This window comes from Helicoverpa zea, chromosome 18 (genome assembly GCF_022581195.2).
Source record: "Helicoverpa zea isolate HzStark_Cry1AcR chromosome 18, ilHelZeax1.1, whole genome shotgun sequence".
In the NCBI taxonomy this organism is placed as follows: Eukaryota; Metazoa; Arthropoda; class Insecta; order Lepidoptera; family Noctuidae; genus Helicoverpa; species Helicoverpa zea.
In genome coordinates this window covers 9,551,636-9,572,446 of record NC_061469.1, presented here as the reverse complement: position 1 = coordinate 9,572,446, position 20,811 = coordinate 9,551,636, and the positions used below count along the sequence as shown (strand labels likewise).

The 20,811-nt window shown below is 34.7% G+C and overlaps 1 protein-coding gene across 1 annotated transcript in view; it reads right to left on the bottom strand.

Annotated features, from left to right (window-relative positions):
- Positions 1–2,372: 2,372 nt before the first annotated feature.
- The window catches only part of LOC124639098, a 37,208-nt gene continuing 18,769 nt past the window's right edge, over positions 2,373–20,811 (bottom strand). The window contains exons 5-13 of the mRNA XM_047176328.1: positions 17,277–17,395; positions 6,254–6,528; positions 6,079–6,170; positions 5,556–5,714; positions 5,169–5,280; positions 4,718–4,887; positions 4,105–4,250; positions 3,730–3,831; positions 2,373–2,588 (exon numbers count right to left, since the gene is read on the bottom strand). Of these exons, the coding sequence (XP_047032284.1) occupies positions 2,450–2,588; positions 3,730–3,831; positions 4,105–4,250; positions 4,718–4,887; positions 5,169–5,280; positions 5,556–5,714; positions 6,079–6,170; positions 6,254–6,528; positions 17,277–17,395 (1,314 nt within the window). The 3' untranslated portion in view covers positions 2,373–2,449. The remainder of the gene's footprint in view (positions 2,589–3,729; positions 3,832–4,104; positions 4,251–4,717; positions 4,888–5,168; positions 5,281–5,555; positions 5,715–6,078; positions 6,171–6,253; positions 6,529–17,276; positions 17,396–20,811) is intronic.

The window sequence follows — 20,811 nt, the reverse complement described above, 5'->3', positions numbered from 1 at the left end:
GTGACTTATTTTTGCTATTTTATAGAATATCACTCGTGTTTACTTTTAAGACTTTACTATTTAAATAGTGAAATAATCAACGAATATGCCTATGTGTTGTATTGTGAAGTGTGGTGCTAGGAAGCACCAAAATCAAGCTGGATTGTCTTTACACAGGTTAGGAACCTATTTTTGCTAGAAACTACATAAAATAATTCACATTTTATAAAAAATATGTTACGGGAACATGAATTGATGGTGAAAGTACTTATATTTTGGTTTATTTCTGTATAAAAACCTATATTTAGAAATAAATGTTGTTTACAATAACATGTTATATTGGCATAGTGCTGTGCAGTTGTCATAATAGTATCGATATAATATCCACTTAATAAGTCTGCTTTTACAAATTTTAACATCAGAACTTACTGTCCCTAAGACACTGAGCCCTCAGAGTTGTGTATTATTTTCAACAAAACATCAGTTAAAAACATTTTGATTAAAAAGGCGTATTATAAAATTCAGGATTTTAAAGACATATTTTATTGAAAATAATATGTTTTGCCTTTTTATTTTCACATGATGCTTCTACGGCGACCACGGGCACGGCAGTGCTTCCGCACAGACGAGCAAATCGGAATGCAAGTTGCAATGTTTGCTTGAGAACTTAGTTACCGAGTATAGATTTCGAATTGTATAAATATTTTTTTCTTAGCACTAAAATTGTTTTGTACAATCGATTAATACATAATTAGCTCCATTTGCATTATATAACTTTCTTATGAATAGCTTGAAAACGATTTTAAATTATTGTTTTTTTTTTAAGAGAGTATCCTTATGGCGTTTCTTGCGGATTCTTCTTCATAGGACCGAATCTTTGGCACCCTGCAACTAGTCTGACGTGAAAGAACTTTCATAGGGCTATTTGAAATAATAAATAATTACTTTGCCTGTTTATTTTTTTTTTTCAAAGGTATCACCCTACTGAAATGACTCCTCCCATTTGGTTGATGTTGTTGAGGTTATTAGTATCAGTGAAGTTAATGTGATAGTTAGTTCTATGACGAAGAGATTATTTATACTCGGTTATTTTTATGCACCCAGTAAGACTCGTACATACTTCTAACTAGAATACAATATCGATATTTGTTGAATCCGGTAGCGGTACAACCCTAGTAATGGCAGCCATTTTAGTTACGACTGCAGACTGACAGTAGGTGTGCACGTTTTTTTCGTGACATTTCCTGTCCCTTTATTTATATGTCAATGGTACAATGTACTGACTGACACTGTCACAGCGCGCGATGACAGCTTTAGCGTTGACGTTTATGACATTAGTTACGTTTGGATACTTTGCTAAAATTGATTTTAATTCTTTGCAAAGCAGTCTAGTTTTATAATAGGATCAGCAAAATAGGTAGCAAGGTGGATAGGGAGGTACATGTAAAAATGTACTCTTTGGATAGGTATGTAGCTACGGAAGCAAATAAAAAGGGTATCGTGTTCGTTACTTTTTATATTTTGATTATTAGACAAATCTTATTTAAATATTTAATTATACTTATTTACATACAAATAGTAGGAACTTACAGATTTCGTATATATGCTTACCCAATTGCTTAAAACTTTGTTGTATACCTTATCTTTTTAAGAGAACCTGTGAAAACTCTTCCTGAAGACGTCAAACATTATTTTAACACTTTAATAATGCGTTACAGTTAACTCCATCGTATGGTATAAATAGCATCGTGTTAACACAACAAAATATCGAATGACAATGTGCCGATTTATTATCTTTTAAGTGTCCTAATCACACCTTAACTTACAACTAAAACAAATTATAAATGCCACTTTCCTCCTACCTACGAAATACTTAGAAACTACGATTAAATTAATTGTCCTACGTTATTTTAAAACAACATACCTTATTAATTATAAGCATGAAACAATTACTTAACTATCTAATACATATTTTTATAAATATCGGTATTTACAGTTCTATTTCAGTGGCTTTATGGTTTAATGTGACCAATATCAATAATAGGTAATAAGAATAATGATTCCGAATGTTGACCCGGGCGAATCGCTTGCGGGCCAGCTCGTGATTTTTTTTTAATTAAAATATTTGATTTATACAATGTTCCCAAGTAAATAATTCAATTTTTTAATAAGTCTATATGTCGTAGGTAAACCATAATCTTCATTTTTGCAGACCCATGTTTTTGAAACTTTTTGACACAGATTTCAGTTTTTTCACAAGAATATAAATATTATATTACTACACTAAAAGAAACACTCGTATAGGTAATTTTATTCTACTAATACTGTTACGAAAGGTAGTTTTTGCTCCGCAAGATTTCATATGAAATACATGCAAGAATTTATGTCTAAAGAACTAGTAGATTATTCTCTATTTTGCTGTCTTGCATGTATTTATTTCTTGTCTTGCATCACAAAACGTGACGTCACATTAGTCCTCTTTACACGAGATTTTAGTGTCCACGTATAAAATGTTGTATGGCACTGAATGGCCTTTGTTCGAAGCCATTACTTGGATAGCATACTTCCTCCCAGCTTTTAGTCCTCCAATTTTTTGCACGATCACGGGCCTGGAGACAAAATGAACATTAATTTCAGTGTGGTAAATGCTTAATTTCAGGAGATATTTTCAGTTGTAATCGTAGCCGGAGAAAATGCTTGTTGTTGGAAATGATTGTTTCTGATAGTAATAATATTATCTACATTTCATTCTAATAATAATAAGTCATTAAAGGTCATTAAAGCTGTAGTTGTATTGTAACTACCCTTTCTAGTAGATATTTTTACATAGTTTATTTGGACAGCCAATATTTTTATCTGATCGTTTTTAATGTAACTGACATGACGTTAATGTTATTGATTAAATTCGTATTCCTGTTCTCTTGTTATGTCAATTGGCTTTATGTTGCGTTTTTTCTTTGATTCGATTTTAAAAGACAGGAGATTAACAAGATCAATAATTGAGACTTATATAATATCATTACCTACATTTTTCAATTTCCGTCAAATCAGGCCCGATTGCTTTGGGTAAAGGTAGAATTCCGTGGGTCGCGGCTGTCGCAGCCGCGCGCGGCTGTCGCAGCCGCGCGCGGCCTACGACGGTCGTCGGCCGCGCGCGACAATAGTCAAAATATGAAAATGTATGGCACCGCTGCCGAGGCCCGCGACAGTCGCGCGCGGCCGACGAATTTCGTAAGCCGCGCGCGGCCGTACGCTTCTCAACATGGTCTAGCGTTTAATAACATCTATAGAATCTTAGTAAAACCAGAATTGAATTGTTTTTTATTCAGTCGGCAAAACTTCCTCTTGTTTTCATTACAATACAAATGCTTTTGAATCAGTATTTGGTAGTATCCTTCTTCATTTCTACTTTTTAAAGATAGTGTCGATTGGTAATCTATTTTCATTATACAGCCACAGCAGCACGTCATCCTCCTCTTCTTCAAGGATATCAATTAGCACTTCGACTAGAGGGAACGGAGGAACAAAATCTACTAATTTCAAGACCTCGGCAGCGGTGCCATACATTTTCATAGGTTGACTATTGTCGCGCGCGGTCTACGACTGTCGTCGGCCGCGCGCGTCCTACGATGTCGCGATGGACGGAATTCTACCTTTAGTGTTTCAATCAGTCATTTATTTAGACTTTTCCTTTAAAAATGGAAATAGGGTAGGTAAAGGGTGTTTTCGAAATATTTTGGATAAACTTACGACTTTTCTGTATGGACGACACATTGGCCCTTCCCAGCTCTTCTACCAAACCAGCAACTATAAACTTCCCCGCTAACCGTCTCTCGGGCCATGATGCAGTATCTGTAAGAAAAAGAAAACACATGACATTGGACATGATCATCTGCCTAGCCTTTTGCTCATTAAGAGTCAGGGCTTGTTGTTTTAAACGAAGCGACTGCCTATCGGACTTTCTCAATCTCAGTCCCTTCTCAGTTACCCAGGTAACAGGCTACCCCTCTATTGATACACAGGTAATAAAATATAATCCAAAGCAGTTGGAGTTGACCCATCGACATTGCATTTTTGACGGGCTTCTACAATTAGTCCTCGTGAAGTTTGCTTTTAGAATCTTACCTGATAACATCAGTGGCATTATGTGTGGCAGGCAAGAATGCGACATCTACTGACGTACACGACCTATTTGGTCTGATCTCTCTTACTGCTCCATCTTCAGTCAGCTCTGGAGTGCTGACACCCCATCGCGTGGTTGAAGCTATTAGCTAAAAGATACATATAATAATTAATTACAAGCAACATACCGTCTAGCTATACCTACAGAAATAACCAATATGTTTTTATGTTTTGTACATGGTATTTTGTTTTTAGTTCTGTATAAAGATAAGTAGTTTTTTGTGTATAAAGTGTGTACATATTTACTTGTCATTAAACCAAAGTCTAAAAAAACTTTATGGAAATAAGGAACGTCCACTGATAAACCATTTTGCTGCATTGTTAAATACCTATATCATTGAATCCATGCATAAGTTTAACAAAATTAACGAGAGTTTATTTCTACCAGAATTGTGTGTCCTCATTAGGAACATTAAACTTTATATTAACAGTTTCCTAATGAGTAGCACTTTTGGCCGAATTTAGCTACTAGTAACATCACAATAGTCAAAATGAGCGAGAGTCATACTACTCGCTTCACAAGCTTCTAAAATCACTAAGCTACATAAGTACTTACTTCTAAACCAACAGCCCGATCCCTATCCCATTTGCTAGGTATGACTTTGATGACGAATCTCATTCTAGCTTCCTCTGAACTTGAGTCAAACTGTACAGATCCTTCATCACTCGTCTCTTGTATTGAAGACATTGATATCGGGGCTGGCACGAAGAATTTGGAATGAGGGTCTGAAAATAAATTAAAGAGATAAAGACAATCCTTCACATAGAGAGTCCTTGATTTCATTAAAAACCTACTTCGGATTATGTCATCAAACGTTAGAAAGTTTAACTCTCTAAATGAGAAAGTGTAGGAATTTTAAAAACAATGTTTTTGGTCCTTTGAGACTAAACTCGAGCTCAAAGGATCGAAATTTTGAATAGCTTTTGAGTCTGTTTATAGTTTGTGTTTGTGTTTATAGTCTGTTTATAATCTAGTTGCACTATACATTCAAGTTTAATTTGCTTACCAATGTTTCTGGCCATGTGAAGTCTTTTCCCTCTGACCAGTACTTCGACGTCTACTGCACCTCCACAGGTTGACAACGTTAGCCAGAGGCCTCCTCCAGCTCCAACAGTTGTCTGAAAATATTTTTATTGTATGATAAAATTTGTAATTTTTTCACAATACTATTTTTTATCTAAGTAGAGCTATCGTCAAATAACTTTGCCACTCTGAAGTTGGCTATGAAAGTAAAATACTGATTCTTGAACTAACTGCGTGGGTACCATAAAAATCTAAAACGTTGTTCTAATATCTATGGTGGGCAGTGGAGTACTTAAATGGATGTTCTCACAGTGTGGTTGTTTTTTTTAACTTAAGTATCATAAAAATTATATCAAGCCATGTTACTTACCTTGAAATAAAATACATTTCTTCCTCGTATATCTGCCTTAATAGGAACATTTTCTTTTAGTCGCTTAGCAGTTGATGAGCGCGGGCGCACACTGCCCGTAGCTAGCAGAGATCCTGATCGACGGTCCTTCGCCACACCGAACACGCTTACGAAGTAAGTCTGCATAATGAAATATCTAATGTTAGCCAATCGGTCTGGTCCTTTCTTCCAAAGTTACTAACAGTTTTTGCCATATAACTTTGCAATTCTGAAGTTAGCCAATAGACTCCGCGCGTATTTGATCTTCCAAGTATTGTCGAGAGACGCTTAGGTTGTCCGAAGTTAGCTTCTATTGACTTCACAACAGACAAAAAAGATATGAACAAAAAACAAAACACTACTACGAGTAGTAGCCATTGTCAAATGGCTTACCTACTTCCGAATTGTAAAGTTATTTGGTGCGAACTGTATGATCTAATGCTTAGGACATCTCTAAATATATGCTGATTTTCTCTCTCTGATTGATTAGAAAAAATCTAATTACCGTACTAGGATCCAGATTTTCGATCAAATGGTGTGTTCTACTACCCACGCACGCGATCACTGGATCTTCATCCGTCACTTTTGTGCTACGACCTAGAAGGGAAAAAGTCCAGTTCAATATTCCATTCCCAAGTTACCATTGTTGTTTATTACAAGCTAAAGAGATATATCCTTACCAAACTTCTTCCTCCTAAATATATTGTTGAAATTCCCTTCATAAATATTCAAAGTATCTTCTATGTTGATTTTGTTGTCAACTTCTGTCAATATTTCAAGACGAGTTTCGTTTAACCGCTCGTTTGATTTCGAACGATCCGTATCTTGGTTGAGGCGGTAAGATTTGTTTTCTAATCTTTTAGTTTTTATGTCGTGTTGGGCTGCACAGAGTGAAGTGTAGTTCTTTTTATGGGAGGCCACTACGCAGTAGGTGGTTGCTTGAGGATCGATGGGGCTGTAACCAAAAATAATACCTTAATAAGGAGAACATTGAGCTACTAGATCAGTACCAAGCTTATGCAATAGAATCAACATTAAAATTCAAATATTTTGTGAGCATTAACATACAATCCACAAAAGGCAAGATTCTCTTATAAAACGATTTGTTGATGAGATGATCAACAAACCGCTTAATTAACCAGCAATTCTCAGAGAAAGACATAAGAAAAGTAGACTTTGTATACACATAATCAAGATAGAACTAGAAAGGGGAATCGCAACTTTCCTAACGAGCTTTATATGGAGTCAATTATTGAAGTTAAATTGACGACGCACGCTGGAACATTGAAAAATCCTATTGAATTGCTTTAATGGTAGGATGGGTTAGCTTCATACGTGTTTAGTTTGTAAAAACTTGCTTGTTCATTACACGAGGCCGATTCTAAACATGCTGGATTGTATTTCATTTAATCTTTGTTAGTAACAATGTATTTGACGCTGTTAGCTGAGTAAAGGTACGTTTCTACTAAAGAAGAAAAGTTAACAGAACCAGAATGATTACGATTTGGTCTTCTTTGAACCCATTTTTTTTTACTATTATTTATTAGTGCTTCGCTCTAAGCTATCCCACCCAAAACAAAAATGTGAAAGACTGCCAAGTTCGATAATATGGGAATGCTTCGCCTATAAAAGAAGTGAGATCTGAATAAGTACCAAGTTCCATACACATACCTCAGTTAAAAATAGTTACTTTTTAATGATGTTACTTGGCAAGTTTTCACGCACCTTGTTATAAACCGACTAAACGCAATGAATCAAGTATTTAATTTTCTATTAAAACTTGCCAAGTAACATCATTAAAAAGTAACTATTTTTAACTGAGGTATGTGTATGGAACTTGGTACTTATTCAGATCTCACTTCTTTTATAGGCGAAGCATTCCCATATTATCGAACTTGGCAGTCTTTCACATTTTTGTTTTGGGTGGGATTTCATTTATTTTTGTAAGGTTGTTTATTTTATTTTTTTCTTATGATTAAGTTAGTTAAGGAAATGTCTCATTTATACTATCTTTCAGATTTTTGAATATGCACTATGCTTTTTACAAAGAAATGAACTAGATTAACTAAATGGACTAGATTTACCAACTGACTGACATGACATGTTATCATATATTATGTTCGTGGATCAAAGTTACACATTCGTTATTTTCGAAAGTGACTCACACTTGGCCGTTTTCAGATTTTTACGTTACTTTGACTAAATACAAACCTTTGTAACGAATTTCAGATCGGTACGACCATTCGAAGATATAGGTATTATATAAATATAGATTTTATAATAAATTTACACCGGGTATAAATTTACACCTTCATTATTTTGAAACCGACTCACGCTTGGCCATTTTCAGATTTTTCCCTTTACCTTGACATAAAGACGTACCTCCATGCCAAATTTCAAGTCAATACGACCATTGGAAGTCTAGGTTTTTGATGAGTGAGTCAGTCAGTCAGTCTGTGAGTGTATAGTAAAAATAGCGATTTTCTGACGTCAATATCTCAAGACCTACAATAGGTATATTAATGAAATTTTGTATTTTAGAAAAGTGAGGGAGTCTCAACAGATACTAGAAATTTGATATGCTTAAATAAAATAGATTTTGAGTTATAGGGGGGTCGAATTTGGCCCGAAATGGTTCGTGTAATATAACCCACGGCCGGTGTGTCGCTTTTTTTGCTCGAACTTGGCGGACACACTGCCGTGTGTCTAAATGTAAACATACGCAAATACCTACACACGTCCATACGTATGAACGTAGGTATGTTCATACATAACATACGTTCATCGAAAGTGAACGTGTTAGGAAGATAAATTGAAAGGAAACATTTTTAATAAGTGTGAAGGGGGATATTCTCAAAGCCGCAATTGAGGTGAAATTTTAAAAGATAAAAAAAAAAACATACCGGCCGAATTGAGAACCTCCTCCTTTTTGGGAAGTCGTTTTAAAAGGAAACAAAACTATCCATAGAGTTTTGTTTCAATTCTCAATTCTGCCGGTATGTTTTTTTTTTTTTTTATCTTTTAAAATTTCACCTCAATTGCGGCTTTGAGAATACCCCCCTTCACTACTTAAGTAAAATGGTTAAGTTATCACTCAGTCCGACCGCGGTGGCATCCATACAATGAAATAGGCAAAAAATAAGGCATGTCCAAGCAATGTTAATCAAGACTAAGCATACCGGTACGCCGTCTTAATTAAAATGTTGCTCCTGTCATAATTAAGTATTTTAATGTCCCAGACAACGTTGAAAATACAAAGAAAGAACTTGAGAAAAAAATATTAAAAATATTTTTTTGGGCAAGTATATTTTGATTCTATTAAATTTTTCGTCGTGAGACAATATTAGATTTAGGAGCAAGATAAAATATAAGTAAGACGTGAAAGAGAGCTTAAATATTAAAGTAGTAGGTACTAGATATTCCAAATACGGCGCAACTGTAACTAAGATTTATCGAAAAAATCCGTTGCTGCTTGGAATATGTAAAAACAAAGCTCGTATTTTATTAAACTAGGTACTAGGAGCCAAGAGCTCATCCTTTTTTTATTCGAACGTATCTGAATGGATATTTAAAATCCTTTAATCTTTTTCGTATGTATATACCTAGTCTTATAGTTTTCGTAGGATAGTTTGGGGCCTCACAAGAGAAGAAGAAGTACCTTTTGTAATTGATTTGTCATTTACCGTTGCCCTCGTTATGATTTTAGGTACTACTACTTCAGTAGCTGACACATGGATGGTGACAATGATTGAACGATTTACCAAAAATGCTCTAGAAAATATGGATCTCACTTTCAACTACCTACATCAAGTCAATCAAGTATTATTGCTACCAAATATTTTTTTAAACAATCCGTATGTTAATAAAAAGGCTAACTTGAAATGAATAATGGAGGAATATCAAAGACATGTGGCGTCTCTGTGGAACCCGGACACGAGGAATTAGCTTTACAAATTTACGAGTGCAAGAATGAGGATCAAGTGAAGAGTATCTATGTCAATACGTATAGGATAAACGAACTTTGAGTTTGGTAAGGATTTTTTTCCAAGGAGGTCATAATAAGGTCAGGTGTTTAATAATGTGGGAATGACGGGATCGCCTATAACGAGGTATTTTTTTTTCTTAGCTGACTAGATTGCGCTGACCTAGGTACTTTAATGCAAGGAACAGAACGTCATATCTTATCAACGTCATATAAGTTTCTGGTCGTATAACGAAATGTTTTTGGGAAATAATAAGTGTAGCCACAAAATTATTTATTGGACACATGATTAAACTTCTAATTTTATAACTAAGCAACGGGGAAATGACATAGCCTCTAATAAACTAATTCGTCTTTTTTATAACGCCAACTACTAGAAAGCTTCAATGAAAGATCATCAATTATTGTAACTTGTCCTTCTTATTTATACATTGTCATCTAGATTACTAACTCGGCCTCATTTTCCCACAAACGAGCCAAGAAAAACGAGATCAACGAGATTTTTCTTTTTTTTGATGGTAGAATTTAATTTGGATTCATTTTATTTAGCATATTGCCCTTCAATTAAAAACATTGTATTAAAAATTGAAGTTAGTGACGAAAACGAATTGCTGCAAAACCGACTCCACGTAGTCTTGCCTGCCCTACTCCTGCAGGCTGGCCGGCGGAGCCGGCCAGCAAGCCGAAGCTGCGGTGGTGAGCGTGAAAACCATCTGCGACGATAAGCTCGCATGGGACCGCCGGAGCCCCGCAGCGCCGGAGCCGTGACAGAAGCCATTCTTGCTGCATGTTGCATGCTTACTTCCATGCTGGGTCAATTAATATGGGCTGTGTTATATTTTAAACAAAAATTCAGTAGGTACGAGTTAAAAAATTAGAAGGTAAATGAATATTTTTATGATGTCATTTAATAATATTTAAGAAGTTTACTGTTAGAATGCATGCTACAAATTAGATTGGGCAAGAATATATGAGATTTGGTCCAAATGTCCACCACGAACGAGACCTGTATAATTAAATAGTCCACTTAATTTAGAGTAACTTTTACTAAGAAAGTTAAAAAAAAACAATGCCAAAAAAAAGTTAGAGCCAAAAATGTATTCTTTATTTTCGGTAGTTTTTGTATGTTATCATTATTATTTTTTATTTTATTCCACTTCCATTTCCGCACTTTATCTAAAACTAAGATGAGTAAGACACATTTGTATATAAACAGCCCATATTTTTTGCCCGATGGATGTACGAATCACTAACCAATTGAGGCGCCAGAAGTGCTTGAATATACTCAGCGGTTCCTGGATCTAAGAAAGTTCGATGTAACTGTGTCTTCTTTGTAATAATTAACAATTCTATTTTGTCAGAAGTTACAGAAAGTACGAAAATCGAACATCACGAAAAGTAATTGAAAAAATTAAATTGAAAAATCTATAAAATATTGTATTTGATTTTGCTATAACTTTTTTCTTATTATATTTTTTTTTTACTTTCATAACAAAAAATGTTCTACATTTAACGGGCTATCTAGCCATATAGGTCTCGTTCGTGGTGGACATTTGGACCGGAATCGCCCATTGTCCTAGATGCAAAAAATAACCATCATGCTGAGTTGTATTTAGAGTGGAAGATAACTCGTGGCTAAGATAGTATTATTTAGATGCTCGACGCTTTATTAATTGTGGCTGACTTAGTAATTTAGAAGGCAACATACATTTTTGGGGGCGAATAATGATATTAAAAAGAAGCCTGTTTAATTAGCACCCAATGTTTTTGTCATCAACAATTTAAAAAGGCACACTCACGTATAGGTACAACGCTATCGTCACTTTCTTGGAAACTATTGTTTTTTTAATTCAAAAAGAAAACCTCCCATTGGGACCACATACTCCACTTATACCGTCAAATGGCATAGGTACCAACTAATCTAATTGTGTAGTTTCTGTTGTCAATAAATAAATAAAACATTATTCTATAATTTATGAGTGCAACAAACTGTATACTTACAAAGTAAACTTTCTCAGCTTTTAAAAAAGTTTTGTGGATTCTAAGGAGTACTTTTTGATTTGAGTATAATATACAATTGGTTGATGAAATGAATACATGAAAGAAATACAAAAATACCAATAAAATGAGTATTTTGTCATTGTTAATAAGGTTGAATAGGATTTTTGTCCTTTCAAAAAATAAATAAAGAACAAAATTCCTTTCAAAACCTAGAGCTTTTTGTTAAAGTAGCTACTTATTGTATTTTCTGCTAGCTGTCTACCGTAGCTTCACTCGCGTCTAAAGGGAACTACTTTCCACGCCGTACAAAATTTTAAGTCCCGTCAAAAGTCAGATAAAACAAGTAGTTTTGGCATATTTAGGTATGTGACGTTATAATTACAAGAAAAACATTCCAATATTTGATTTATTTACTTAAAAAAAGTACCTGTCATCTACAAAAATGGGTGCTAATTAAACAGGCTTCTTTTTAATATCATTATTCGCCCCCAAAAATGTATGTTGCCTTCTAATTTACTAAGTCAGCCACAATTAATAAAGCGTCGAGCATCTAAATAATACTATCTTAGCCACGAGTTGTCTTCCACTTTAAATACAACTCAGCATTATGGTTATTTTTTTGCATCTAAATTTGTAGCATGCATTCTAACAGTAAACATCTTAATACTATTAAATGACATCATAAAAATATTTATTTACCTTCTAATTTTTTAACTCGTACCTACTGAGTTTTTTGTTTAAAATATAACACATCCCATATTAATTGACCCAGCATGGAAGTAAGCATGCAACATGCAGCAAGAATGGCTTCTGTCACGGCTCTGGCGCTGCGGGGCTCCGGTCCCATGCGAGCTTATCGTCGCAGATGGTTTTCACGCTCACCACCGCAGCTTCGGCTTGCTGGCCGGCCGAGCCGGCCAGCCTCAGCCGCGGCGTCGAGCGCTGGAACTACCTGCGCCTCAGCTCGCAGGCCGCCTCGCGCCTCCGCGCCGACGCGGTTTTGAATTGCACTCTAGAGGTAGGGCAGACAAGACTACGTGGAGTCGGTTTTGCAGCGATTCGTTTTCGTCACTAACTTCAATTTTTAATACAATGTTTTTTAATTGAAGGTTATAAATGGCAATATGCTAAATAAAATGAATCCAAATTAAATTCTACCATCAAAAAAAAAACGAGATCAACGTTTTTCTCGGCTCGTTTTTGGTAAATTAGATGACAATTTATAAATAAGAAGGACAAGTTACAATAATTGATGATCTTTTATTGAAGCTTTCTAGTAGTTGGCGTTGTAAAAAAGACGAATTAGTTTATTAGAGGCTATGTCATTTCCCCGTTGCTTAGTTATAAAATTAGAAGTTTAATCATGTGTCCAATAAATAATTTTGTAGCTACACTTATTATTTCCCTATAAAAATTAGGACCCACACAGCCCTGAGCCATCACCACGACTTTTAATAACGGGACTTAGGCATCTTGAAACAGCACATTGGTCCATAGAACTTATACAATTAAAACCAATGGAATTCCTATACTTATACAATGTTGTGCGACAGCTGCTATGATTTATAGTCTACGTGACGCGCAATAGAAAACCATGCTCATAAAAAAGACATCAGGAAATGTCTCTAACTGTGATCAGATAACTTTAAAATATTCGTCTGGTATAAGTATAGTTTTTCCCGTACGATTGAAGGGGAAGAAAAGGTGCAGTTGTTAGCGGTTTTCTGGTCCTTTCGGTGTACTGGAAGGTACCTACACTTTTACTCCAATTTATATTTAAGTGAATCTTGGACGAAGTGGATATGAAGGAAGACCTCTTGGGCAAATCTGGACTTTAAGTCTGAAATCTCAAAATATCCTTAAGTTCTGTCTTCATTAGTAAGTCTCAGAGCGATGATTAATGTCCATCCCTTCTATGTATGAGAAGAGGACTGTGCCCTAATCAATAAAAAGGTTGATGAAGATAAGATAATGCGAAAACAAATATCCCAGCCTTCATAAAATTTTCATTATATTCTATTGCAAGCCCTAAACGGCATTTTAAATTAATTGGTTTTCTTGTGACGAACACATGTATGCCAGACATTTATTTCTAACGGTCTCTGGTACAACATGTTTTTTATAGAGATATTTCTAAGTGTCAACTGACGAGGTGATTTAAGAGCATGTTATATTGATTCTGAGGTATTTACCACCGAATTACGTTTTGCAGTTTAGATGTGACACTGATTTGGAAAATTTGGAAGATTGATAACTTTATAGAGATTACTTCTTTTGATTTTGATGTCTTGATTCAGTCATCAAAGTAAAGTTTAGATTTCAATCCCTTTAGGCTTTTATTTGGTGATTCACCCGCGTCTCGGGTGAACTTCTTCACAATCCAAGGTATTTTACATTATCACATCTTACTGGGCGACAGTGTACATTGATTTTTATATCCTCTGTATTATAGTAGCTGTAGATTTCTGTTTGTTCATTTGTTTTGTATTACTTTGAAGGTGTATGATGGATGATACGAATGACTTTATTTTTGTAATGCTAAGCACCTAATCCGTCTTTTTACTCATCTATACAAGCTGTTGATTTGCATCCGTGCCATATTCAAAGAGGTAATTATGCTAATGATTCTCGACCCAAATCAATAAAAAAATTGGTACGTAATTTTTTTTATTTAATTTTTTTTTTGGAATTCCGTAAATGTCATCTAGCCTTATTTAAACTTGGCGCGTATGTTACTGGCCTTAAAACCGTGCTGCACCCTCACACAAACGCAAACACAAAGCATACGCAACGATCACTCATAAAGGACATTGTTCCGGCTCCATACATGTTCTGCCTAAGAACCGTTCGAATGGAAAGTGACTTCTATAAACTCTTAAAATTATATGGAATCCTATGAAATAAGTTTTCACGAACGGACACTTCAGGAAACTAAAATAATTACGAAAAAAGTTAATATTTTGAGGTTATAAATAAAAAATAACCAAGCTTGCGTGAAATATCAGAGTAGTATTATCAAACTACACTATACAAAAAATCAACAATACTATGTACAGCTCTATATGTTCTCTTCTAGATCTAGGAAAAGACTACTCTACTAGATACTAGGAAAAGAGATAGTAAATAGTCAAGTTTAAGATAATTCTTTGACAATGATCATTTTATAAAGTTGCATTTTCTGTCTGTCCCTTTGAATGCTTTAGATCTTTAAAACTACGCAATGGATTTGGGTGCGATTTTTTTTAATAGATAGAGTAGGTCAAGAGGAAGGTTTACACCAAGGTTTTACATTGCCACCGTGCGAAGACGGGGCGTGTGACTAGTTTTCATAAATGCTTAGAATTTTTATGAAAAACAACTACCTAAACGCTTTTGCTTTCAACGTTACGTTTCTTAATATATAGTGAATCCACTTTGGATTTGTGATAAAACGCATAAGTTTCCAAAATGGAAGAGTTCCATTCACCACAATTCATAAAATATCGATATTATTACGATGGAGAATTATTTATTTAAATGATTGTTACTACTTTTATATTAGACAGTTACCTAGCTATCTACATGCCATAAGGCGGGAATCGAACCCGCGGTCTATTACCAAGAAGGCACAGACCATACTAAAAATGTCATTACCACACAAAATAATTTAACAGTTAAAGTAAGGTTTACCAATAACAATGAAAGAGGTTTTCGAGGATGTGCAATAAAAACAATATTTATATTCAATTAAAGGTTTTTAATCATCAATATTTCTCAATAATATATCTAAGAACTGAGCTTTGGTATCTCGCCCAGCTTAAATACCAGATAATAGTCATTATGTGGGCACAACAGCCCACTGTTCTACGCCCAACGATACAATTGCAACAGTATGCCTGATGGTAGGAGCTTCTTACAAAGTACACAATTGCGTCCAACAGTGCATTGCATCTTATTATGCTCGACTGCTTCAGACCAACACGTCGTACATATAAGGTCATGAGCTTCAACCTGTAATAATAAATACAAAAAATCATTAGTAAATATCAAGTAACTTGCAATTGTGGCAATTGATTTGAAAACCGAGAAATTGTGTGCTTATGAAAACATAAGTAGATAGTAACATTCTTATCAAAATTAGAAAAACACTTTCGTAGACCACTTACCATACGGGGAACAGTCCATTGTTGTATGCAACGAAGTATATCTTCGTTTTCTAATACCAAAGAACCTCCAGCAGATCCACAATTTATACAATATACTATATTCTGCATCCATTGTTGTAATTATAATATAACTAAATTCGATCACAGACAGAGCAATATCCGAAAATGCTAGTAAAATCCAGTTCTTTACACAAAGCCGAGTCTACCAAGTACGCAATCTAATCGGAGTCCGTAATCAAGCCAAAGTTGTTAGAATAAAACCATGAAACGCATAGAAAATCACAAAAGAAACGATAGTCGCAAAGCAATCAAACCAATCAAACTGACTTCTAGCAAACTGACTGAAGTACACCAGTGTTGCCAATTACGAAAACTATAATCCTACTCGAATGCCAAGCTAGAAATTCGCGATTCGCTCAAAACCATCTTAAAACATTATACAGAATACTAGCTTTTTTCTAGCTAGTCAGTTTAGGTATTTAAATGAATAAAGTGTTACCAACTAATTTTAATAACCGACTTCGGAAAGTAGGTTCTCAATTCGATCCGTATTTACCGAAATCCCGAAAACTTCCGAAACTGGCAGCACTGGCTGACGGAAATATTTTATAAGGCATCAATAATTGTGACCCTACTTTTTATTTGGACTTTATTTATTTGAAGTGTCCGTGGAATACTAAAATATGTTTCAAACAATATAAAAATAAATAAAAATTATAGTATAATTTATATTCACATCGGTTCTTAGGCCAAAATTGAACAATGTCCTTTCATTCATAAAATTGGATTACTTCTGAAATACCACGACATTACAATGACATAAAAAGCAGTGCATATTACTTATTTCCCATCTACTGTAATTCCAATGGATTATTTACGTATTGTATGTCCTCCTCCTGAACTATGGCACAAATGCAAATCAACGCCTTGTATTTAGAACAAAACCATCAATTATTGAAAATCCTTAAATAAACTCGCGAGAGTAACTTCTAACTCATGTCCAAGCCGACCAGTCTTCGACACAGTCCAAGATTAACCAATACTTAATTCACTTAACGGCCACATAGTTACTTTATTACGGGTAACAGATAGCAAACTCGATAACACATGACTTGTGTAACGAGGTATATTGGTAAGTAACAAGGCTTGGTTACTTAGAATTTATTAAAATGTTTTTGTGGTAGTTACGGTTTTGGTCGTTTGAACGTCATTGGTGTTTTTTTATCGATCATACTTTCTTTTCAGAGGATTTTCTTTGATAATCATTGTTTTTTTTTAATTGATGATAGGCACTAGACTGGCCATATCTCACCTGCGCTCCATATTCGAATATGAAGATTATGAAGTAACCTATTCACTCTTGAAACTCTTGAAATATTAGGAAACACAAACAGGGAAATCCACTCCTTCACCAAATGCATAATAAAATAGTGCCCTACTATCTTGAATTGAAAACGTACCTACTTCAGACCATTTTTTTGGTCCTTTGATCTTTTTATTATGTCGGTAAGTCTTAAACCTTTAAATATTTTTTTTCTGTAATCATCCTTAAAGATAATGATATCTAGAACTCACCTAGGTTCCCAGTTAGCTGCTAGCCTTCTTCGTGAACGCACCCTGAGACGCATGCGCACTTGTCTGGTCGCTTCTCCTCTCACACTGACCACGGCTGCACCACCTCGAGTTGATGATAGCTGGAAAAGAACAGTGGTATTAGGGAATACTTCATCTTCACCATTATAATAAAGATTATTGCCGTAAACTGCTGTCCCCAAAAAATTACATCAAATTTCATAAAAAAAACGCGTTTTTGGTACTTTAGGAGGGGTATATCTCTAAATCCCTACGTGCTAGTGCAACTTTATGTTCTGGACCTCGATTACATATCAAATATTCTACAAGAAATTGTATATTTCACCTTTGCACCAAAAAAAGAAAAATAATTTGTTGACCAGTGTAATAGGTGTGTGTAATAAAAATAAATTAGCGCATTGCAGAAAGGTGCTTAATTCATTTCTATATGACAGAGAAGTACAAGATAGTGACTAATTTCAAAAAAACAAGAGTGAAACGTCCTTGAAACGTATCGAAATTGAGCTAAGTATTATATATGCACATATTTCTATATCCAGCTAGGACATTCAAGTCAATAGGTACCTATAATATTATGAAAATTTTCAAAGATACACAGGATGTAGGTATATCTTTTTGTGATTCTGAATTCTTAAATTTCTGATTTGAATGAATCAGTTTTGCATTCAGACAAAATTTTGAAGGAAATACAGAAAAATATTTTGATGAAATGACCTTCATCTTTATTAATATTTCCTTTCTGTTTTGAAGTTTACATAAATTCTATACAAGCTTCCACCAGCGGTTTCACCCGAGTCCCGTGAGAAATACTCCTCACACCTGGACAAATCCTTTCATCCATCCCTTTTCATTAAAAAATGGTCTATCTGACACTGAAATATGTTTTCAAATCTGCACAAAAAGAGGCTGCTTTGCTGATGACGGTGATAGATAACAAAGATTTGTACAACATAAATCTCTGTGTAAAATAAACCGGCCAAGTGCGAGTCGGACTCGCGCACCGAGGGTTCCGTACAAATGATAGTTAAAAAGTGAGTTTCGCGCCAACCGTTCAGTTTAGAACAATCATAGTTATGGTAATTTCGTGAGAGTCAAAATAGTTAATATTTTTTATTTTATAATATAACTAAAATAGTAGGCCAGTACCTTGTAAAAGTTATTTTATTGAAGTTATTTATTTACAACATTTTATAGTCATCATTCAGAAATCTGATTGAAAATAACTAATTATGTCTTAAAGGTCATTGGGCATATCTGACCCGCTTTGTAAAAAGTGGCGGACATGAACCAAAGTAGTTTTAAATCGTGGAGAATGGTATGACGTTTCTTTGAATATAAATATTTTATTAAAATTCCATGGAGACGAATGTCCAGGATCGTTTGAAAAATATAAAAGACAAGCAGTTTCAGAGGATTGTACAGGTTGCAATGCTAGTTTTTATTGTTAAAGACATTTCATAAAGAAGGAAGGTGCCAATCCGGATGACCAGGATCTGATGAGGATCTGGACACCCTGAGAAATCGAGGGCAACTCTTGAATATTGTAGGCACGCATCGAGTCATAACCAGACATGTGAGTGTATTTTTGAGGGTACTGGTAAACAGTGAAGGTTTGGAGCTGATTTGATTATGGAGACTACAGAGAGTCAAGGGAACTCCCGAACGGTATGTTGCAACTACCACGTGTTTGGGCTTATTTTATTCGTATTGGCGAAGACTTTCCACAAAGATAGGTTTGACTGCCATTGTGGGATCGACAGCTAAGATCAGATATAGTTATGGGAACTCCTTTACAATTTATAACGTAACCTTGTGTTGGAGCTTATTTTATTTTAGGTGATGAGAATTCACTACTAACTTGGGTTAAAGCAGCCATTGCAGGAATGGGATCTTTTATTTTTGAGGGATTAATCACCTAAAGAGCCCCAGTTTCAGGTTTTTTTCGAAACCACCTGACGACTTGTAGCTGTCGAATTGTAACAACGACTTCTAGAGAGTAGGATTCGGGGCTGCTGGCTTTACGTTTCTAGAGCCTTGACAAAAGTGTAATTCTGTCCCTTTCTTTGTTTTATAAAGTCGGCATTATTTTATTTTGTAGCATTTTACAAACAAATCCAACTTCAAACATATAAAAAAGCAACAAGAAAACAAAAGCAAGAAAGAAATTAAAAAGATATTAGGTGCATCGGTCTAGAAGTCGGTGTCTAGAGGATGCATCTATATTTATTTAACCACCGAGATCTAGACCGATGCATATAAACAGTTTTCTTGTTGTTTTAGAAGTTGTTTTTTTTTTTTGTAAAAAGTTTTTTTTTTATATAATTTTGCGGGAAATATGGTGTTACATTAGATCTTATTATGTGTAAGTTTGTGTACAGAAACATATTTCACCCTTATTACGGGTATGCAAAATACAAATACTTAAAACTAATCGAAAGCTAATATTTAAAACTAAAACAATATATTTAAAATAAGTTAAATTAAAATAGCAACTCTTAAATTACGATAACAAAAGAAGAATATGAACAGTACGGCGTTAAGTGGGCACCAAAACGACATTTACTTTTACTTTTGTTGAGAAACTCTTTAACACTATAAAAACTCTCTTGAATTAGCCACTTTCGTAGGGCTCTACAGAATTTGCTGTACGGCAAGTCAGTCAGTTTTATTTTAACTTTTGTGAAAAGTTCTCGTCAATACGAATAATATAAGCCCAAACACGACGTAACTAAAACATACTGTTGAGGAGTTCTCTCGACTTTCTCACGTCTCCATCATCAGATAAGCTCTAAACCTTCACTGTTTGATAGTATCACCAGACATACATCTGAGAATCAAGTTTTAATCCTATGCATGCCTACAATTTCTGATAGTTGCCCTCGATTTCTCAGGATTTCCATCATCAGATCCTGACCTGATGACAATGGAAATAAACGGCGAGTATACTGTTTCACTACAAAGAAATGATTTCTCAAATCCGTCAAACTTGGTCGTTTAAATTCCCCATTGAAATGAGGAAAATATTTGATGTTTACACCTGATTTTCTCAAGATTCCCATGGTTCACATTGATGCGACTAATGCCATAGTAAATCAGAGCCTTTATCATTATACTGTGCTATATTTCGTTCGTATCCGCCGTGGGTATGGTTTTCATACTAAGATGCCCAATGACCTTTGAATGATTTAAAATTTTTCACAGTTTAGAGGCCATTATATTTAAGAAGTGTTTGATATGAATTTCACTTTTTATTCAAAACTTTAATATCTCTACGCGTTCATGTGAAAAAGGGTAGGTAGTAAGTTTATAATTATTAAAAAAATATTTTATGTCATGTAAGCAAAAATAATATTTTAATATTTTATGTAACTTCAAATTTATCATTTTCGCAATTTTTCCTTTATCTGTACTATATAACGTTGCTTCGTGCCGAATTTTAAGATTCTGAGTTCACGGGAAGTACCTTGTAGGTTTTGATTCCCTAGCGTGTGACGGAAATTCGTCTAAGGTGTCGGTA